At 37.1% G+C, this 24,155-nt stretch overlaps 1 protein-coding gene across 2 annotated transcripts in view; it reads left to right on the top strand.

Moving 5' to 3' along the window:
* Positions 1-8,350: 8,350 nt before the first annotated feature.
* arb2a (ARB2 cotranscriptional regulator A) overlaps positions 8,351-24,155 on the top strand; it is a 158,094-nt gene continuing 142,289 nt past the window's right edge. Inside the window, exons 1-4 of one of the 2 annotated variants that reach the window (XM_030144462.1) lie at positions 8,351-8,445; positions 9,026-9,166; positions 9,788-9,889; positions 18,060-18,160. In XM_030144462.1, coding sequence (XP_030000322.1) covers positions 9,061-9,166; positions 9,788-9,889; positions 18,060-18,160 — 309 coding nt within the window. In that variant the 5' untranslated portion in view covers positions 8,351-8,445; positions 9,026-9,060. The remainder of the gene's footprint in view (positions 8,446-9,025; positions 9,167-9,787; positions 9,890-18,059; positions 18,161-24,155) is intronic. The other variant, XM_030144464.1, reaches the window with a different exon arrangement.

Raw genomic sequence — 24,155 nt, 5'->3', positions numbered from 1 at the left:
AATACATGCATTATGTGTTCATCTCTACAGGGTGTATAAAAAAAAAAAAAACATTTTGAAAAATTACCCCCAATTCCGCATTTGATCATTTTTGGAATTTTCTTTTATGGACGTCGGTAGGCAGGGGATTGGTGGATATTTGTCCAAATTTACAGACCCAGGTTTACATGCATGACTGAGCAAGGGCAAATTGCGAAATCCAGGTTAAAACTGGTTTGTGTTGGGATTTAAATCCAATCAAAGGTCATGGGAGGGGACAATGGGCATCCATCTTGTTTTCCATAAAATTGCCAGGTTACAGCAGTAACACTTTGGCCACCATGTCAGTGTCATTTCTTTACCCATGGCAGCTGTTCCAGCCTTTCAAAGTTAATTCAACTTGTTTAGGCTTGAAAATGTCACTGAGGACAGGCCAAGTTACAGTTAACCCTAAACCTAACCCTAACTCTAACCCTAACCATCCTAATTCACCAATCCCCCACCTACCAACGTCCATAAAAGAAAATTCCAAAAATTATCAAATTCGGAACTGGGGTAATTTTTCAAAATGTATAGTTTTTTTTTTTTTTTATACACCCTGTATAATATGTAATTTTCAAATGAGGATTAACCCTTTACAGGGCACTCATAGAAATACTCACAAATTTCAACCTTTGTGTTTTATTGGAGGACATGAGTTACTTTTGTGAAGTTTTCAAAATTTCAATTCAAGATTAATGAAGTTACCATATTTGGTTCCTTGCCCACATGTGGCAAATGAATAAATAAATCCAAGAAGTATTTGTAGAAAATATATTTTTTAAAAAATACACATAATGTGAAAGGAACATATATTATAGAACATTAGACCAACATAAGTGCTGATCCAGACACCTGTCCACATCCACATTATCCCTTTGAACATCATTCCTCACATTTGTACCATTACTTCATGGTACCTAACAAAGCAGGTACACTCACTGTTCATGCTGAGGTGGACCTTACAGACCCTATAGACTGACCGATTGATTGATTGATTGATTGATTGACTGATTGATTGATTGATTGATGTATTTACAGGGTGGGGAAGCAAAATTTACAATGAACATTTAGTTGTTTTTTCTCAGCAGGCACTACGTCAATTGTTTTGAAACCAAACATATATTGATGTCATAATCATACCTAACACTATTATCCATACCTTTTCAGAAACTTTTGTCCATATGAGTAATCAGGAAAGCAAATGTCAAAGAGTGTGTGATTTGCTGAATGCACTCGTCACACCAAAGGAGATTTCAAAAATAGCTGGAGTGTCCATAAAGACTGTTTATAATGTAAAGAAGAGAATGACTATGAGCAAAACTATTACGAGAAAGTCTGGAAGATACTATTAAAGAAGAATGGGAGAAGTTGTCACCTGAATATTTGAGGAACACTTGTGCAAGTTTCAGGAAGCCTGTGAAGGCAGTTATTGAGAAAGAAGGAGGACACATAGAATAAAAACATTTTCTATTATGTCAATTTTCTTGTGGCTAATAAATTCTCATGACTTTCAATAAACTAATTGGTCATACACTGTCTTTCAATCCCTGCCTCAAAATATTGTAAATTTTGCTTCCCCACCCTGTATTTCAAATATGAATGTCTAAACAGAAGAAAATAACTAAACAAAACACTTAAACACAAGACATAAGATATATAATACATATTCGAAAAGGAGTGAGAAGAAGTATAACTTATAAACTCCCACCCCTTCTCCTTATATAATTAAAACAATAATAACCTTCCTAATCTAATTATATATATACTATGTACTATAATATGACTGATACTTAAAACGCTTAGTATGTGGGATGGTGTTTATTTTATGGTTAAAGAAAGAGTGCAACATAATTGCCTATGACTTTCCTGATCACTATTCTGTTCAGATCTGTAAATTATATTCTCTTTCATCTATATACATGTATTTGTCTTTATTAGTTGGTTTTCGTATTCTGAGATCCAGATTGAGTTGGTATGGGGGTCGCCACTGGTTCTGGGGGGGTGGGGTTTATACTTTGAGTGTCACAGAATCTTGTATTATAAAATATGTATTTCTTTCTTTTTCTTTTGTATTGTACTTCTGAGATGCACAATGAAAACAAATAAAAAACTGATTAAAAAAAAAAAAAAAGACTGATACTTACACCACATTGGACCTGAGATTGTTGGCTCACTGTCCTCACTGTAACTACTGTTGCTGTCTTGTAATGTGTGCGGAAATTACCAAAAATAGTCACTTGCTTGATAATGGGTTAAGCAACTCAAATGATAGTCTTTTCATCAACAAGAGTGTAATTTTAGCTAACAAAGCTAAAACTGCACACCCTGTATAATTCCTTTGAGAGACAGGAAACATTACTTCACAGAGGGATGTACTTATCCACAAGTAGATTTTTAATGCAAATGTGGTGAGATTACAATAGCCAAACCACTTAGAGAATACAAAAGACAACAAAATGTTCAGCGACCGAATTCTGCATCGAAGCTAAACACCAGCAAAGCACTATTAGTCGTCGAAAATATACCATATTTTAGTAATTTCAGGTTTTTTTCTTTTTGCTGTTGAAGAGAAAAAGTATTTGCTTAGCTGAATGGTTTCTGTAAGATAAGAGTTTTCTGTCAGGAAAACGCTTTGATATTCCTCTTTCTCCCTCTCCCCGCTGAAGTAAGTACATGTAGGGTTATCCTTTTCTATTTCCATTATACAGGTGATAAATTCAGAAGACATTTGTCAGAAAAGCTGACAGTAAAATTCACACAAAATCATTACAAAGAATAACTTATCACAAAGAATAAATTTAATATTCTACTATACAGTGTTCAATTGGGGATTATCAAGCCTACATAAACAGTTTGGAATCCCTGCGCTAATCATGACATATACGGGATAAACCATATTTGACTCAAATTTCCATTACAATCGTGAACCCTCATTTCCACAGCAAACTCTCAAAGCAGGGACAAGTAAGTTTATTTCTTTTTGTTCATGTGCTGAGGACGACAAACCGACTAGTTTTACCCTAGTTTCTCTTTTCTTTCTGTTGTAGGTCCTAATTCCTGAACTGTACCGTTTGTAACTCATAAATCCAACTCAAAGCAACTAATAATTAATATTGTGTATTTCAGATATTAAGAATAAAAAAAGAAATAAGATTAGCTGTGATGTGTCTGATAATGATCAGATTTACCACATAACAGCACTAGATATGATCTAAAATGTTTTTTCATGAATCAGGTGTCAATATAAGTTCTTTTTGGATGATCACTCATGCATGTATCGTTGTAAAGTTAAAATTATCAGAAAAAATCACATTGTATTGTATCAGATTGAAAGTTAGGCTAAGTTTGACCTGCTCTGTATGTAGGACCACCAACATCCTTCTTTTTTGGGATTGCGGAATGTATTGTGCATTTCAAGGTTGCCTGTGAATTCATTGTGTTTCATCTCAAGTCCCTGAAGTTGTGACTTAACATCTTCAGTCTCGCCGATTGCTGATTGAAAAGCATCTCTTTTAGCTCATCAATTAGCGGACGTCAATGCCATAAGACGTGATCTCTATTTTTCTTATTTGGGTCTCACTTTGCAGCATCTTCAGCGCTCCGCTTGAGGAAACAGGGTAGCTCAGCTCCCCAGAGAGACAGCTTCAACTTCTAGTGGCTGTCCAGAAGTAGGGCATCCAGCTTTAGTTTAACCAGGACGCTACTTCTATAAAGTAGGCGCACATGTTATTATATCACATGTCACTCCTGAAAATCAAAAGTATTTATGTAAGTATGTTTAGTTTCAACCACAACCAGTGGAGTTATGTTGTTATACTGTCTTTCTTTTTAAAGTAATTCAGTCTGATTCACGTCCTGTTATGTGAAAACTGGTCTATCACAGCAGCTTTTCTTTTAAAAAAAAGGAGTGGAAAACAGTTAAATGACACCATTTACCTGATGTAACAAAAACTTCACAAGCTTATCTCAAAGTATCAGCTGATACTCTACTGATGCAAAGATGTCAGAGTAAGAGTTAAGAAATGGTGGACCCTTATTTATCAGCTTAAGGTACAGTTAGGTGAGTGAAATCCCAGCGTGTGCTAAAGTGAATATACATTTGTACTATTTCCCACACACCAGACATAAAGTGTATACATTTTATTTGTGAGAACCGATCTGCATGACAGTCAAGACTTTAAATAGAACTAAATATTAAATAATTATCGAATTGTACTTGAAAAGCACATCTCTACTGGGTCAGCCACTCTATGCAAAGTCAAACAATTAACATGTTTTTATTGATGTTACACTTGTAAAAGTTGCATAGGCCAATGTCATAATTTGCTATAAAATCTCTGTGATACTCTGGTTCATGAAAGGGTTTTTATGTATGATATTAGAAACTTTCAACAGCAGGAGGAAGTCACATACAAGAACACACTTATGACTACCAAAACCACCAAATATTCAACACTATGTATCCACAGGCAGTATCTCTCCCAGAATAAAGCTTGTTGTTTACACACAATTGTATTATGGGATTATAAAGTGTCGTTCTCCATATGATGTGTCAGCTGATAGTTTACATTATAACTCTGTTAGCTTAGCTCTGTCTTTACACAGTGAACAGCCACAGTAAAACCACACATAATTTTCTGGGAAGTTTTATGTTGTCAGTAGCTGAACTAAAGATCTGTTTGAAATCATCCAAACAATTTCAGCATCAAACTCCATTCTTTTTGTAATGTCTCTATTAGCTTACAAGACATAAAAGATAAGGCGAAAACATGTGGTTGCTTTTCCGTGTCTTTTTACTGAACTGCAACAGAGTAAATCCACAATACATGGCCACTCCGCATCCCAGAAACCCTTGCGCAGCTGACTCTTAAAGTGACAATACCATAACTGTATTCCATACATTATACTTTTCATTTAGACCTGTGTCCTTTGGTGAAAACAGCAACAGCGCTTCTAGCTTTTATCACTTTCTACAACTCTAAAAGTTGTTTCTTAATGGTTCTCATCCCATCTTGTCACTTTCTGACACTTCATTAGCCCAGTGGCGTTGGTTTTCCATACCATGGAAGAGAGGCAGAGTGACTCACTTCTCCCTCTAGTGGTCACATAAACCCACCAACCCATCAGTGCAGGTAAAATCAGTTTGTCAAACCGTCCAATGGGCTCAGTGCACAGCTCCACCACTCCCTGAACTTCAGGTGGCTCCTTTATTTTCTGTCTTTCATTATTGGACACACTGATTAATCCAGGTGTGTCTGCTACTTCTTGTTGTGACTACTGTAGTCAGGCACATCTGGATTAATCAGTGTGTCCAATAATGAAAGACAGGAAATAAAGGAGCCACCTGAAGTTCAGGAAGTAGTGGGGCTGTGCGTAGAGCCCATAAAGTGGCATCTTTGGCATATGTTTAGAGCTCTTTATTCTAAAGACTCTAGTGATATTTTTAAGTCATTTGTATTACAAAAGGGAAGTGGAAGTGGTCAAGGATAACACTAGCAAAAAGGGCAAGTTGATAGGACCAATATTTTGGGAGATATTAGTCATTTTGTAATACAATAGCCTTACAATCACATTGCTATGCCCATGGTGGTTGACAGAAGCGCAGTACCACAGTGCATGACAGGAAATGAAGTTAAAAACAGGAAAGACACATTTACAAAATTTAGTCCCTAGATATATTAATTGTCGTTTAAATTTTAAAGCATGACTTACCAAACAATTTTTATGTCAGTACTTACTAACATCTTTTCCCAAAAGTCAGCTCTCCCCAGCATAATAACTACCACATCCAGAACCCATAATTCCCCACGGGTCAACGAGCTAATGTTTTAATATTTGAAATAAAAAATATTACATATAGACCCTTCAAACAAGGATTCAAGGTGAGTACAGAGGAAGTGTTCTCACACTACAGTAAACTCGACACTGTCAAACTGTGCACAAACAATATTTTGCATGTAGGAAAGTATAAAGTAAAACTCTACAGTAACTGAACATTGGAAGAAGTGTTTTTTAATGGAGAGAGCTTTGATTTTAAGTAATATTTTGTGTTTCAGAAAGTGAACGTGCGTAAGAAAAATACTAGACTAATGACTGCTGTCAGATAAAAAGTAAAACATTTTTATTTTCCTTTATAATAAATATCACAAAAGTCAATTAAAGCCCCACCCAGTGAAAAACAACATTTTTAACTCACCTTGCAGAATGACGTTTGTGCACAATTTGACACATTGAAGGTTTTCTCACATTCATCTCCTGAAGAGCGAAAGTTTCACACAGATTTTGGAGACAATCATTATCATCTTCATCTTGTAGTTTGCAGTTTTAACAGGTGTGATGTGGAAACCTGAAGACTTTTAGCAAAACAGGAAACATCTCGTCTCAAGCAAGTATATTTTTCACATTATCAGTGTTGTTGTGGTAGCAGGCTACTTGAGATCAGTTTTGGTCTCAAGACAACCTTTTGAAAGTCTCAGTCTGTTCATGGAGTCAACCTTGTCTTTTTTTCATTTTAGGACAAACAGGACACTGGATTTTATGTCAAGATCAGCCAAGAACACTACTGTGAGGATATCACTTAATTGCAACAAAACTACTGCAACTGGATGTAAAACTTCCTAATCCAACAAATAATTTGACTCAATTCAAGTCTTCTAACTTCTAAAGTTTTGGACTGAAAGTATATTACCATAAAGATAGTTATTTCTGTATTAAGGTAAGAAATGAACTGGCTCAGTTATATCATCGTCATATTCTTCTGTATCTATTTGTGAAACATGGTGTTCATAATGCCTGTGCTGTGTGTCTTGTCTTGGTCTCAGTACACTCTGGTCTTGGTTTAGGTTGTTTTAACCACATCTCCAACTTTGATAAAAACATACAGAAATAGATTATAGAGCTTTCTGACTCCTGCTTTTGAGTTTACCAGTCCCTCATTAATTAATGTAATGTCATATTTTGACCGAACACTGTATCTTAAAAACTATAGCCAAACTTTCATATTTTGTAACCCATATATTTGTAACCCAAAGTTTCTTTATTCTCATGACTTTGAGTCATTGTATTTAGTAACAAGTCCAAACTAAACACGGAAAGCAGTATTTGGCTGCTACGCTGCAAACGACTGGAACAAACTTTTGGTAAAGCTTAAATTAGATATTTTTAAATCCAGGTTGAAATCATTTATATTTTCATGTGGCTGTGAATGAGGTCTATAACTTATACCCTTTTCTCATCTTAAGTCTTTATTAAGTCTCATCACTGTGTAAGTCTGGAGGAATATTTAATTCATTTTATTATACATTTTTATTGTTTATTTATTTTGGTTATCCTGTTTTACCATCTGCATTATATCTTTTAATTGCCTGGTCTATCAGGAATAGAATAGAATAGAATAGAATAGAATAGAATAGAATAGAATAGAATAGAATAGAATAGAATAGAATAGATGTTCGTTTTATTTATGTAGCTATAAAGCACACTGAAATGCATCTTTATCTGTGTGTGTGTGTGTGTGTGTGTGTGTGTGTGTGTGTGTGTGTGTGTGTGTGTGTGTGTGTGTGTGTGTGTGTGTGTGTGAATATAAACTTGCCTTGCCTATAAAGAGTTTCATTCTTCTCCTTCTTCTTCTATTATTATTATTATAATTATTATTATTGTTTTATTATTATTATTATTATTATTATTATTATTATTATTATTATTATTATTATTATTATTATTATTATTATTATTGTTGTTGTTGTTGCTTACAATTGATTTCGTGATTTTGTGCAAGACTGATGGGAAAAGTGCAAGACGTCTTTACTTTTAAAAATATTTATTAATAATAACAATATTATATTTTTCCCCCACTCTATTTTTTTCTGGACCAAATTATATCAAGTAATAATTAGGGGGGAGGCAGGGATCAGATACATGAATTGTATTCTTTATTTTATTTTGTTTTATTTTATTTTATTTTATCTTTTGCTAATAACAAAACAGACTAACCGCAAAGACCGATGTAATTATTAGTGTACTGTGAAGCAAATATACTTTAATTGGTATAGATAAATAATAATTATAAAAAAAAAAAAAAAAAGAGTAATATTCTACTATTTTCACTGGCCCCTTTCAGTTACGGGCCGTTATAATCGTCTTCACTTTTCTCCCCCTTATGGTGCCCTTTTACGCATATAAACATAAACGTAAATGTGAACTAAACCAAAAAAAGGTGGTATTTCATTGAACAGAAACATCTGTATGAGGACAGGAAAATCTGCTACTGTCTCTTTAAATATCCCTTCCACTCCGTTGCCCCGGTAACCCGGAAGCTTCATGCACTCTATGCTCTGCTCTACCCAGACTACTTCCTGTTTTAGAAAAAAAAAAAAAAAAAAAATCAAGGAAGCAGCCTCAAGTGGAAAGTCGCCTATACTGATGGTGCGTGAGTCCAACCAAAAGCATGCATGCATCTGCTGTAAACAGGTGTTACTGTCGAAAACAAACGTAGGCTAAATAAAAGCAGTGGCTTTCCTATTGTAGCCAATGTGCTTCGCAGTTGTTCCTTAACAGAGCCACCGCACACACTGTGGAGTTGTTCCAGACATACGACAACAGATGAAACAGTAAACAGATGTTGAAACTGGCGGTGCAGTCTGTGGTATCTAAACGTGTGTGCAAATCAATATGTCTTCTACTGGCCGCGTAGTTTTACAGTCAGAGGAAGTTCACTGTTTGCATAATTAACTTAGTTGTTGCACGTGTGTGGAGTAGAGCCAGGCTGCTGCACAGCACAGGCGACATGTTTCACAGCAGTAAATCTATTCAGATCTAGCAACAGAACCAGACTGGACATAATAGTGGAATTCAGTTCTACTTTACAGCCACCTTACACATGCAACAAGCTTGTATGTTTGTAACTTTATACATCCTGACATGTTAGAGTGTGATATAGTAGGTTACAGAATAGATACAGCAGCTATGATAACACTTTGTACTGTGTGGAATTCCAACATGACAGGATGCATTTTGGTGATCTCTCGGAGCTGAGGACCCATGCTCTCTCATCTTTGCGCTGCCATACCAGTCCTGTACATATTGTGGATCACTATGGCCCAGGTGACCGGCCAGGAGGACAGAGAGAAAACGACTGCACTCAAAGGTGACAAGAGAATAACCCTCTGAACTCTGACAAGTACAAGTCTTGAATTTTAAAGAAAAGCAGGAATAACCAAGCGATCCAAAACTGATCCTAAAACTATGAATTTCTGTTTACAGTATACATAGAGACTACTATCTAAGTCATTTTTTACATATTTTACATATTTGTTTTCTTCCAGTTCAAATCATTAATAATCTGTCAAAATGTGTGATAATGTGAAGTACAGCATTTTTCTAAATATGGCAGAAACATTGAGCTTTACTGTTTTTTCATCCTGGTGTAAAGAAATGTACACTCTCACTTCTCTAACCCTCTCTTATTAGTGAATGTTTTAATTTATAATGTTTGTGCCATGTCAAGATAAAATAATGTTTCATGCCTTTCTTACCTGTTCATATTTATCCTACTAACTAGTCAAAGATGATAATAAACACTTAATTTGGATTTTACTTGCTCTTTTGCTGATTTTAAGATGTTGAAATTTTTCAGTTTCAGTGCTAGGGAGGTGTTTTATGTTGTAAAAGTAAAATATTTATAAATCTCATAGACTGTCAAAAATGACTGTTTTGTGATATATATTCTGACATGAAAATCAAATAAAATTCTCATATTTTTCCTCAGATTTGCTGTCGAGAATAGACTTAGATGAACTAATGAAGAAAGATGAACCTCCGTTTACTTTCCCCAAAACACTGGAGGAATTTGAATATGCCTTCAACGAATGTAAGTACATACTAGAACATTTTTACTCCAAAGTTCAGCTAAGATTAGTCTTTGACATTGCCAGAGGGGCACAACCTTGATGACAGAGCCAGTTCACTACACAACCCTTTTTTTTAGTACTGTCAAACATTTAACATTTTTTATCCGATTAATCACAGGGTTGCTGTAGATTCATTTCGATTAATCATGATTAAATGTCATTTTTAATCTATATTAATTATATATGTTAGAATTATGATTATATATTATCAGTTTCATTTTGCATGAGCAAACAGACTCAAGAAAGAAGGGAATATATAGTATATGCACATAATGTGTTTATTGCAGGCTGGGTGATGTGTTAGCCGAAGTGCTAGCATAATCCCAGACTAACATATGCTTTGCGTTAATGTGGTATTTTAAGATGGAAGTGCTTTGGTGAAAAGAAAACTCCTTCCTGCAGAGTGTGCATAATACTTTGTCGGACGAATGTTCTGTCTTGGGTTTTTTGTTCTCAAATTTGTACTCAAACAAGAGCCAACATGCTGTTTAGCATCTGCCATCTTTATGGGTCGGTTCTGCTGCCTGTCACTACCGGATCAACGACATATTTGTTCATGCGCAACAGTAACTCTACTTGGACCAACTGCCTGAAATGCATTGCCAGAGGCTGCAGATGAGTTAATTGCATTAAAAATCCTAATCGGATTAATCATGATGATGGGTTAATTTGCATTAATGCATTAATGTTGACAGCCCTACTTTTTTTATGTCATACATTCAGCAACTGGTTAGCATTGACTGGACATTCTGTAGAGTACAGTACAGTTATATGGAGAAATCTGGGAAAGTCATAGGAGAAAAAAAAGCATCATTTGGTGAGTTTTTTAAGTGATCGATTGATTATTTTGAATATCAGCACTTAAACCAATACAACAAGAAAAAATCAATATAAAAAAGAAAACGTATCCAAAAAAGTGTAAGCACAATCTCTGTAGGAAATAGAAAAATGGACATTACCAGCAAAATTAGTGCATAAGTGCTTTTTATTCAGTTAATAAATAGGAAAAAGAAAAATACACAGTTGTGGCATGTGCAAAAGTTTGGGCACCCTACACATTCAGTACTTACCCAGAACCCCTTTGGTTGATACCACAGCATGTAAACGCTCTTTGTAGCCCACTAGTTTTTCATGTCTGGTATTCAGTCTACCCACAGATTTTCAGTAATGTTTAAATCTGGACTCTGAGGGCTGTTCCAGAACCTTCCATTTGTGTCTCTTGAGGTAGTCCATGGTAGATTTTAAAGTACAGGGTGTCCACAAAGTCTCTTTACAATTTAAAAAAAATGTTACAAAAGCAATTATTGAGATATGTTAATCAGATTTGTTCTATGAACTCAGTGGTTATCAAAGTTTTTAATCACATTGGGGATTGCATGTTCATGGGTTTGTAAATCAAACATTTCCAGATCAATATATTGGAAGGGATGGCCCTATTCCCTGGCCACGTCATTCACCACATATCACTTCCCTGGATTTCATTTTATGGGGTTATGTTAAAGATATTCTGTATTGAAGAAAGAAATGGAACATCAACGACCTGAAGCAAAAGATCATTGATGCCATTGACTCCATTGATGAGGCTATGATACAGCCAACATGGCAACAAATCCAGTACCGTCTTGGTGTGCTTAGTGCAACTAATGGTGCCCATACAGAGGTGTATTAAATGAGGCATAAAAAAAACCTTTGATATTTATTGTTCATTTTGTAATAATTTCCACTGATTCGTCTATTCATTTGCTTTTGTGATAAATTTGCTAAACTGTAAAGAGACTTTATGGACACCCTATATGTTTCGGAACATTGTAGAATCCATCTTCTTTTAAACCTCAACTCTTTCTCAAAAATGGTATATATATATATATATATATATATATATATATATATATATATATATATATATATATATATATATATATATATGTAGGGTGGGGAAGCAAAATTTACAATATTTTGAGGCAGGGATTGAAAGACAGTGTATGACCAATTAGTTTATTGAAAGTCATGAGAATTTATTTGCCACAAGAAAATTGACATAATAGAAAATGTTTTTATTCTATGTGTCCTCCTTCTTTCTCAATAACTGCCTTCACACGCTTCCTGAAACTTGCGCAAGTGTTCCTCAAATATTCGGGTGACAACTTCTCCCATTCTTCTTTAATAGTATCTTCCAGACTTTCTCGTAATAGTTTTGCTCATAGTCATTCTCTTCTTTACATTATAAACAGTCTTTATGGACACTCCAACTATTTTTGAAATCTCCTTTGGTGTGACGAGTGCATTCAGCAAATCACACACTCTTTGACGTTTGCTTTCCTGATTACTCATATGGGCAAAAGTTTCTGAAAAGGTATGGATAATAGTGTTAGGTATGATTATGACATCAATATATGTTTGGTTTCAAAACAATTGATGTGGTGCCTGCTGAGAAAAAACAACTAAATGTTCATTGTAAATTTTGCTTCCCCACCCTGTACACACACACACACACACACACACATATGTATGTATATATATATATATATATATATATATATATATATATATATATATATATATTTTTTTTTTTTTTTTTTTTTTTTTTTTCCTCTAGAATTAGCTGGTATTTAGGGGAATTCATTCTTTCTTCTACCTGTACAATGATTCCTCTGCTACTGACTGTAGCACAGTCCTCAAACCTGATAGTTCCACCCCACGCTGAACAGTTGAAAAGTGGTCTTTTCAGAAATGCTACCCCTTTTTGCCTCAAAACATACTTTTCCTGATTGTGGTCATAGGGTTCTATTTGAACTTCATCAGCCTTCATCACTAGTTCCCAAACCACATCAGTCTTCTGTAGATACTTCTGTTGTTGTATTTTATGATTAGGATACAGTAAAATGTTCTCCTCCTGACCCTTCCATGATCTTTGAGCACATGTTGCTGCTCAGTAGAATGGTACCCAGTGGTCACCAGTCCTGATTTTGCTAAATCTCCCTGTAGTTTTCTGCAAGTCAACCAGGGATTATGGTTTGTCAATTCAACCAATTTATGAGGTGTTCTCGCCGAGTATTTTCTTGGTCTTCCAGATCTCATCTTCACAGTTCCCTTCAACTCCCATCCCTTAATTATACTTCACATTGTGGAAACTGTAGACTGAAAAGGCCTTACTACCTTCTTGTAACTTTCCTCTGCTCTGTGGGCATCAGGCACTTTTATTTTCAGTCTTACTCAGCTGCTTAGAAGGACCTGTTTGCACACGGTTTCAAGAGTCAGTCTTTCAAATCTTTGATACTACCACTAGTTGACATTTCCCAATGACATTTGTTTGAAGTACCTAGTGAACTGATCAAATTTGAGCTTGTAAAAAGTTGGAAAAACAATCAGTACTTTGGGAATGCTCAGGGTGGAATTGATATTATTGTTTTGTTTTTTGTTAAATTTATGAAATAATCAGTGAAATAAAGTGTGTTGATGTCATTTCAAAAATCACCGAATCATGCTATTTTTCAAGGGGTGCCCAATTTTTGGCTTACAACGGAATTTATTTTGGTTCACAATAGAAAACACAAAATAATGGGGCATTCTTTAGTTTGCACAACACCAAATGGGTCTACTATTCAGATCATCCTCTCATTTGCAGATGTATTTAACTAATGCTGCCCAAGTATAAAAGCTAGATAATGATATAATCGTTAAATCTGAAAACATTTGAAAATAACACTGTTTCAACAAGAGCTGCTCAGTATGATGCAAACACTATTTGTGCATTTTAATCTGTTCAAACAGTTCTCTTAATAATCAGCAACTTACAGTTAGTGATAAAGACTTTAGTTTAGCAACCTTCCTTTTTATTTAGTGTCATAGACCTTTGACCGAAATCTAATAAGGTCATCTTTGTGTGTTTGAAGAAGAAAATAGGTATCTTGCACACTGTCCATTCAACTTAAAAACTTAAAGTTTTTGGCAAGTTGAATGGACAGTGTGCAGGATACGTTTTTTCTTCATCACTTGTACCTCATGCTCCTACGCACCTGTTCCCTGAAGACTTTTTAGGTGTGCATCAACCTCCAAACCTGGTCATCTTTGTGTCTTTGAAATTTGGGGGAAAAAAAGCTCTCTAAATCCATCTGAGACATCATTCACACAGGACTGAACGGAAAATGTCATTGAATCGTTAGTAATATCGTCACATATTTTTCTAACATTTTCTTCATAATTTGTGTGTAAATTCTTGAATCATGACCAAATATGTTATGTGAGGTCACAGGAACTTTAACCTTTGACCTTTGGTCACCAAAATCTAATCAGTTTATCCCTAAGTGTAAATAGCCTAATGTTTATGCAAAATTTGAACAAAATTTCTGTGGTACTGCTTTGATGAGAATGGACAGACATGAGTTCACAGTGACCTTCACCTTTAACCTTTGGCCACCAAATGTTTTCTGTTCATCTTTGAGTTCCAGTCATCATTTGTACCAAATGTTTAGACAATGTGTGAAGTTGTTTCTGAGGTATTGAGCTTTAAATGTAATTAGGACCAATAGACAAGTCATTGTTATGTTTTGCATTTGAAGCTTTTATAGATTATAGCTCCGCCTCTTTTTTTGTCAGTTGTGTAGACATTTATTACCATGTCAAAGTTCAGCCAAGTGTACTTTGATTTCAGGTGTGCAGTGTATTTCAATGCCGCAAATATCAGTGTCTGTCACAAATAACACGTTGAACAACATTTTTAAAGAATGAGTAGCTGTAGCCAGTTCTTAAGACAAGAATCACTGCATGTCACACACTGCAAGACTTTATCTGACAAAAGCAAACACACAAAAAGTGCGTCTGACTGAGCCTGACCATATCCAAACCACATTCATAATCACCTGATACTCTGTGTGCGCCCAGCTTTAGTTGCTTCATATGATTCTATGTTGAGTCTAAAAACAAAATCATAGAACCACACATATTACAAAGTCTGTAAGTAAATACACATCTGTTCAGTGTTGTGTCACTATTTTTCAACTTCTGACCTAAAACTGTCTCATTTGTGGTGTGTGTTTGTGTGTGCTGACTGATTGCGAAGAGCAGAGCTGGACCCAGAGTGGTGTGGGTCACAATGATAGAAAGGGCTCTTTAGAATTTCCTTGGCTCACTTTAATCAGACCAGGTGGAGAGAAGTAGAAATAGTTACAAAGGTGGAGGAGGTCTGGCTCTCAGTATTCCCCTGTAGTCTCTTTTTCCCCCTCTCTCGCTCCCTCTGTTCTCTGTCAGTGTCTCTGCTGGCTGTCTGGCTGGCTGAGTGGGGGACATGTTGTGTACTCTACGGCCCGTCAGTAACCTACTCAGCCTTGCCCTCCGCCTGACGTAGTATTTGCATAACCTCGCTGTGCCTAAGAACAGAGACACAGAGACTCACCCCCCCACCCGTCATCGTGCCACCAACCGCTTTACCGCACCTTACCAAGTCCCGGCTCAGTCTCCCATGCAGCAAGGAACACATTCAGATTCTTCATCGCTTCTTCTTCCTCTCCCTCTTTCGCCACTTTTTGTATGTCTCTGCCTCACTCAAAATCTCCCACACAAACACACACACACACACCAACACTCCACAAGCAAAAATGGAGGAAACACACAACCACACCAATCTGTATGTCTTGTCAGTTTTCACTCAGGCCTGTTTTTGAAGGATTTCATTTCTATTAAAGCCATGGTGGCCCTCAGGCAGTGTCTCTAGTATGTCGGTTCCTAGTCACTCTGGCTAGCAGGCATTTCTATAGCTATACCCAGGCTACCTTTGCCTGAGACAGGTGGAACAAAAATGTTAATTTGACCATGTAATGATGTGAATACAGACGAGGCTGTGTACAATAGTTTGCAGGTATCTTAATCACTGAAGATGATGGCTTCATCTCACTAGCCCTCCGGTTTTCCATTACTGGAAATCCAAGGTTATGTACACCTAATTAAGCGGCCAAATTGAGAACAGAATGCTAATTATGACAGAAAAAGAGGAGAAAAGTTGAGAAAACGTTATTCCTCTGAGAGGATGTGTTGGGGGAGGCGATGAAGCTGATCACCTCCCCCCCTCCCCCAGACCACACACACACAGATACTCATTCTCTCTCTGCCTTGTACACAGACACACACCCCCTGTATGATTTCATTTATAGCTCCCTTTTTCCTTCTCTTAGGCAGTAGTGTTTAGATCATCACCCCTCCATGAATGCATAATTGATTTTCTTCAAGGTACTTTTGTGCACACTGTTTTATTCTAACTTTTCACCCCTCTGCCGCTCTTCCTCTCAGGCACAAATCTGCTTTTTTAATGCAATGTGGTGACAAACAGACTCAGGATTACACGTTGTCTAACAACTAACCACAAAAGCAAATGCTGTAATACGCAGTGTGTTAGCAGTGCAAGATTTATTGCATTGATAGAGGGGTGAAAATGGTGGCAATTTAAAAGAAGATGAAGAAATGCTTAAGCATTTACATCTTACATGGGTTCCCTCAGATTGTGCAATAATTGGGAAAGTATGAGAGCCCCCTGGCTATGTAGGTTAAGTATGTGTACTTTTCAGTGATTTAGCTCTCACAAATTTTGCAGTCATAAAGGTCAAAATTAAATTTAACTCTGTTTAGTGTTTTATTGTATTGTAATGTCAACAGCAGGATAGATGGGCTCATTGTTAAGGTATAAACGTAGTGGTTCCTCAGCCACACATGGGTACGTGTTATCTTTCTGTGGCTCTTATGACTATTTTATATGAAATAAACCTGGATGTGTTAAACGCTCGTTTGGTCTCCCTGAATTTCAATAAACCAATGTAACACTGTCGCAAAGAGGTTTGTTTCTTCTTAGACAAGGCTTGTGTGTTGTAATTGTGGCATGGCTCACTTGAAACAATTTACTGAGGCTGAGTGACACTTGCTGTTTGGCCACACCTGGCCTTCCTGGCTGCAGCTAATAGCATCCGTGTGTGTTTGGGTGTGTGTAAGTCATGCTGGTTAGGGTGACTGGCTGATGCCCAGACAGCATCCTCAAAGGAACTGTAAGGAGCAGTTGCTGTTGTGGTATATGAGTGCCAGACCACCACCTTCTCTTTATGCTGGTATGCACACACAAGCACACAAACCCAGACTGTGATCCTGTCCCACAGCTCCTGTAGGCTTTGCTCTTAGAGATTTCAGGTGGAAAAGGCAGGGACAGACCTGTGGCCTTTCGCCAAAGTGGAGAGAGAGGGAGTAAAAGATGGACACAGTTAAAGAGGATGGAAAGGGGCTTTTAGACGGATGAAAAGAGGGAGAGAGGGAAATAGAATTTTTGCCATACCAGCTGTCTCACCCTGGCCTGCCAGACTACCCAGAAGGCTGTTGGAGTCGTGACTGGAAGAACGCTTCTGCATCCACAGGCCTTGTACCTGCCAGATGGGGGTCTGAGGGAGGGGTGGAAAGGCAAGGAAAGTGAAAATTGAAACAGGCTTGATCCTAAGGGGTCAACCTTAGATATGTAATTGACACATTGGTGTATGGTAGCCCACCTGTGGATACCTATAGCATAAGTTTTGATTTATGGTGCAGAGGCTCCTTTCAGTGCTAATAGCATTTTGGTAGAATTTATTTCTGTTAATCTGTCTACTAATTAAAGGAAACTCTATACTCAAGGTCCATACAAGAGCATATGGGGTCATTTGTATAATGTGACATTGGCATCAGTAATGTAAAAAGGTCTCTCAAATTACTGTTGTGCTCTGCATTTACATACTTTGCTTTTTTATAATTTATAAAACACATAACCTAGTGTATAGGCTACTATGAGGCTAGGAAGCTGTAAGTACTTTGTAGCAATGCCATAACCCTTGAACATAGAATAGTTAATCCATCTTTAGTCCCAGTGCTTATTCAAGGATTCTCTTTGAACTACCGGGGCTTGGATTGTATCTCATTTGTACACCACTTTGGACATCTTTTAAATTAATGAATGTAAATAAATGGAATGCAAATCTAGCTTTAGTTGGCAGTAATGGTTGTTTATGACCTTATACACACAAATTTAGGTAACTACTGTAATAATAGCTAAATTCTTATTTTCCTATTCATATTCATTCTTCTTTTATTCTTCACTTTAATACTTTATTCCATTTTGTCCCACAGATGGTCAACTCAGACATACAAATACGGGAGAACCTTTTGTGTTCAATGCCAGAGAGGATCTCCACCGCTGGAACCAGAAACGTTACGAAGCTCTTGGAGAGGTAACACGCTGATCTCTCTACTTTCTCACTTCCTGTTACATTGCTCATATACCTCCACCAAGGACCTACATTCATGTTATTCAATCAAATCCACTTTCTCACAGTGTAAAAAGCAGCATCTGCTACTTTCACTGGATCTGCTCCAAAATGTAATGGCTTCATCCTTGGCCCTTACACTAAGTTTCATTAAATCCGGTGCAGTCGTTTCTGCGTATTCTTGCTGACAAACAACAAACAAGTAAAAGGAAAATGAAGACATAACCCCTTTTGCTGGAAGTAATAACTCAATTTTCCATGTTTATTTTCACACATATCTTCCTAAATATTGACAGTTTCTTCACTTTAAAAAAGTTTCTCTATTTTTTGCTCAACCTAATGTCAATCTTTGGGCTTTTTTATTTACTTGACTCCCGGAACCCACCACATGTCAAAGTGCATTTGATAAGATGTATATTTTGGCTTTTTATTTCACACAAGTGCAAGAAATCTGCTGCAGCACTAAAAACCAGTTTGTTGTAGTTAACATTTGACTTCAGTGTATACATGTGTATGCCTGAGAACATCTTAACTCTAATGTGCCTGCTTTACTCACTAAACTGTGAAATGTTTCCAGGGTCTAAATAGTCTAATGAACGTTTATGCAAAAAGCTCCTCTGTTTGCAGGATCCGTAGACCATTTTCTCTTTTAAGTGTGTGTGTGTGTGTGTGTGTGTGTGTGTGTAAAAGGAGTGATAGAGCTGTTGAATTTTATGCTGTTTCCAAGGGATGAAATGCTTTGGAGTCAGGTTTTCATCAAATGAAATGCCAGTGCCGCAGAATAACTTCAACATCAGAGGTGTATCCTGTGGTCCTGGCCTGTGTCAGATTAAAGTGAAGAAGGTTTGCAGGTATTTTAAAGGTCATGGTGCAATGAAAAAAGCAAAGGAGATTTCCCCATAATCATCTAGTTGTCAGCTTAGTCTAGGCTGAGTTTGATGCTTCTATAAAATTTGTCACATAACTCGCATTAAACTCTAAAATGCACGTGTCCTACCTTATTAACACATTCTGTTAGTGTGATATTTTAAATCACAGTGTACATTACTGTATTATGTATTTTTGTCCTTGAGTTTGCATCTTGAAATACACTGATTGCCAGATACTTAAGAGAACACTTTCTTAAAATGTTTTTTTTTTTACTTGTCACTGTTGTGAATAGTGGCAAAATTACAAGAATGCTTAAAATAATCTTGGTCTTAAATATAAAGAGGTATAAAAAGTGAAAACGAATACCTTTTTTTTTTTTTTTAGATTATTACATGTGAAACTATCTGCATCTGTTGAATATGTGGAGTTAGAATCTATAGACATCTGATGGTGGAATGGACAGAAAACTAACGTACAGGTAGTTCCACATCTGATGAGTCTGTAACAGATCAGAAGTTGCGGTTTTCTTGTGTCTGAGAGGATGTTGTCAATAACAGTAGAAAACTGGTGATGTACATAGTCCTAGAGCCTTGTCTACTTTGTTCTGATGAATAATAGAGGCCTGTTTAACATGCAGAAAAGACATTAAACAAACCTCTTTACAGTTATCTCACACTACATGGAGGTGCTGAAACACATCAGAGACTTTATAGTTCCTTATTTGTGGAGGAGTGATAAAATGTGTAATGGGATGGCAGCAAATGAACTTCTGGCCTTTATTGTTCTATGCCAGGTGCTTGTTTCTGAAATATAGTACACAAGAAGCATAAACACTGAAACAGTTTTATACCTTTAAAATGGAACATGCAATAAAAAGTCTACTTATAAATCCTGATAACATCATTTTTTCTGACATCACATTACTGGTACTGCGAAGTTCCCTGATGCTTGTATGAAGTTCGAAAGTCGTCCAACTGAATTATCATATATTCATTCTAAATTTCACCTCTAAATCACTCACACATTGCCACATGCAATATGCATTAAGATAATGAGACAAATGTTCTTTTGTAATCTGTTTTTTCTCTTTTATTTGCATCCACGCTCACTATGTTACTTTTAATTGTTGTGTGTTTGCTTTGAAGTTCAAAGCAAAGTGATAGACCCGTTTGTAGGATTACCTGGGTGTTTTTATTATTTCTAATGCAGGTATACAGTAGCTCCTTTGAGAGCCAGCCTTCTGTGAAGGCTTTTTTCCCCCCTCCTTTCTTTTGGCTGCTTAGGCACTATCTACCAACATCTAAAAAGGCTGAAGAAACAAACATTTGGTAGCAGGAAAGCAAAAGCCCTAAAAGAACACACAGACATTTAAACTAACCAAACTCCGACATCCAACGGGGCCAGCCATTTGGATGAAACAAATAATCTTCAAGCAGGGTGTATGCAAATTTTATTCAGTCTGTGATTAAAAATTGACAGCCTCATCTTCTTCTAAAAAGAAAAAAAGAAAAAGGTGTCAATCAGTGCTGATACAAGTTTATAACACATGCAGTATGAGTTGTGCTGTATGAGATTTACTGGCTGCAAAACAGGAGCATTACCTGAATAAGCAGTATTATCTGTCTGTTGTTTTTAGGCCACAGATGATTCAAAATGAATACTGTACCTTTCTCATACAGCTTTGCAAGTACAAATGTTTTGTTTTTTTTGTTAGTAAGAAATATGCTCCATTATAAATAGACACAACTACAGAATTTTATGTCTTTGTTGGTAAAGTAGGTTATGCTGCTTAGTCAGCCTCTGTAAGTGGGAGTTTGAGTTTGTGTAACAGAGGTATACATAGACTGTCTGTCCAAAACATCAGAGCAAGATGTAAGCTTTGTCATATATTATGAGAGTAAATGTGAAATACACATGTATGCAGATAGGTTTGTTATGGGCCAATACCACACTCCACTGCCCTCTATCAACCTGCCACCTGAGACGGTCTGTGAACTAGCCTCGATGCAGCCGGAGAGCAGAGTGAGATGGCACAAGGACATGGGGGCATGTGTTTGCCACTGGCAGTGTGAATAGAACGGTGCCATTATTGCCCCCTAATGTTCACTCACATTCTTTTCCATCCCTTCCTTTCTCCACACCTCTCTCCATCTTTTTCCATCCTATCTTCCTCTCAGTGTCTTTTTTATCTTCATGGTTCTACGTTTTGCGTGGAGGACTCTGTGTGTGTGTCTGTGTGTTTGTGTGCATTTGTGTCTGTGTATGTCTGATAGGGGGCTGGGAGATGGCTGTATTGTCAGACACATCACAGCACCAGATGTCCAATTTGCACTTCAGCCTCGTCTGAATGGAGAGACAGATAGAAAGAGAGAGAACGAGGATGTTGGTGTGATGGCCTCCAACCAAAAGAAAGGGATGGGAACAAAAATGTGAGTTGTGCATAAGTGTAGTGAATCATTTTTCACTCTTCATTTTACATCTATAAATTATAACTCAAAAACATTTCCCATATATCCATTGCAATATGTGGAGAGATTTTATTTCTAGATAACCATGTTGGTCCACTTGATCCCAACAATATGCTATAGGTCTTCTTCACATACAATCCATCTGCACTCAGAGCTATGTGTAATCAAGATGTGATTGCTAAGTGCAGTTACTCATTTTGCTTATAACTTGCTTCACAATGCATTTTGTCAGTGAAAATGAATTGAATAAGTGGATTCAATAGGCATAAATAAACAAAAAAAAAAAAGAAAATCAGGTTTGTGAGGCCACAACCAAACCATTAAATTGGGCTGTGGTTCAGTTCCTGTGAAATAAAACAATTATCTGAAAAAGTATATTGAAGATGCACAAAAGGAAAATATAGCTTATGAAATAACATGTCATTAGCTAGGAATGAGACAAAAGAGAGAGGAAACTGAGCAGATCACCCATCACAATTTTGATTAATAGTCACTTGGACTGCACATACAGAAATATAGGGCATTAACATACAACACGTTGGACAGCAAAGACATTATTAAAGTAGCATGTGTTTGAGCCTGTGGACATTAAAAAAAAGTATGTAGGCAATGGAGAAAAATTGGCAAAACACAGCTTGCACACACAACCGTTTACTAGACGGAAGGATTTTGGTTACCGTAGGGTTTTTATCTTGTCATCATAATGGTAGGTTTACAGCTGTAATACAGTGCAGGCTATTTGTGCTGCGTTGTTCAGTGTGGCGGGGTCACCTCAGCCTGTGTAGGTGTCAGTTGTAGTCTAATTCCTGTGATTCACTGATGAATCTCTGTGATAGCAGACAAGCATAGGGTCTGGCCCAGATGGAGCTCTATTAAGCTGTTAATAAATGAGGATTCTTCTCTGCTCTGCCTGCATCTGTGGAATGGAAGGCACTCACAAATTTGTAAACACACACACACACACACACACATAGTCAGAATATTATAATGATGTAAAGCTAGCCAGATGGCTGCATTAGAAAGCTCTCTCTCCCCCCGCCTCCCTTCTGCATTTCAGTCTCTCTCTCTCTCTCTCTCTCTCTGTCTATCACTTACACTCTGCGCTGTCTTTCTGTTATCTTTCTTTCTCATCATGTGCCCCTAGATTTCCATATTATGGATGCTGCTTGTCAAAGTGGTTAAACATGTCCTGTAACCAGCTAGCAGAGATTTAAGGCCCTATTTTAGAGTTCACAAGCCTGATGTCAAGGATAAGGGCAGCATGTTACAAACTAGTGCTGCAACAACAAATCAATTTATCAATCCAAATCGATTCTTAAGAGTTGGCAATGAATTCGGCAGTCGATTCGTCGGGTCTTCAGCACGTTAGTATTGCGTTCTGGCCGCATGCTATGTAGTGTAACACAGGAAAACATACAGCAGCGTGGCTGAGGCTTCGGATCCTGGGCCAGATTTTTAAAGCTAGGTTTACATTATGTTCCCGGTGGCCACGACAGCCTCGTTTGGCCCAAATGTAGTGCACCGATTATGTAACAAAACTGGGTGGCCACCGGGAACATAATATAAACCTAGCTTAAGATAGCCAACATGTCGTGATTACTTTAGCCCGCTAGCCAGTTAGACACTATTGTCATAATTACACCGTTTTCATCCATCTCCATTTATCAGGCCACCAGACTAACGTTACCTATCGTTGACTGGAACTAATACATACAATGCTAGTTTAATAGCCTATAACCGGAGCTGGTTGAAGACTATAGTTTGTTAGTCTTTAGCCATGACAAGTCTAGGTAGTGGGCAAGTGTTCGCTAACTATACCTGAAGCCATTGCAGGGATGGAATCATTAGTGACTTGTCTGCTGCCTACATTGCTTTGGGTTAAATACCGATCTTTGAGAATTGAGTCTTTTGTGTTTATCTGATGAATCGATTAGTTATTAAAATAATCTACAGATTAATCGATTATTAAAATTATCATTAGTTGCAGCTCTATTACAAACATATTCTATTCTATTCTGTTCTATTCTATTCTATTCAACTATGTAACTATGTCTATAGTTACATCTTATGTTACATCCCAACAGTACTATGCTCATAAATAACAATGTCATCTGCATGAGTTTGAAGTCTCAAGGTTCAATATCCAGAAAAAAAGGATGGCTCATAATATTAGACTGACTGAGCTACGTAATATCGCATTTCCACTGCGTGGAACCGGCTCGACTCGACTCGGGTACCAGGTCCTGTTTCTTGAGACCATTTCCATTACAGGATACTACCGACTTAGGAGTGCCTGGACGTCATAGCGATGCGGCGCGCTACTTCTGTGTCATCTGCTCAGAGAGTTGCTGATAAACTCACTCGTTGCGTGTTGTCTCGTCAAGTTCATGCTGAATTTTTACATCCAAACCTCCTCGACAAACCATGCTGTAGTTTTGCGGGCTGTTATCATGTGGATTAACCTACAGCTATATTTACTGTAAACTTTCGCATCTGTTTTTTGTAAAGCGGTGGGTCACAGAGACGACTGTCTTGACCAATCAGTGGTCTGCAGTGCTTACACGTCACCTTTTAGTGTCTAGTCCCCAGTCCTGGAACCTTGGCGGAGGCAAAACCAAAAA

This window comes from Sphaeramia orbicularis, chromosome 9 (genome assembly GCF_902148855.1).
Source record: "Sphaeramia orbicularis chromosome 9, fSphaOr1.1, whole genome shotgun sequence".
In the NCBI taxonomy this organism is placed as follows: Eukaryota; Metazoa; Chordata; class Actinopteri; order Kurtiformes; family Apogonidae; genus Sphaeramia; species Sphaeramia orbicularis.
The sequence above is the reverse complement of the archived record's forward strand: the minus strand, read 5'-3'. Positions and strand labels throughout refer to the sequence as shown.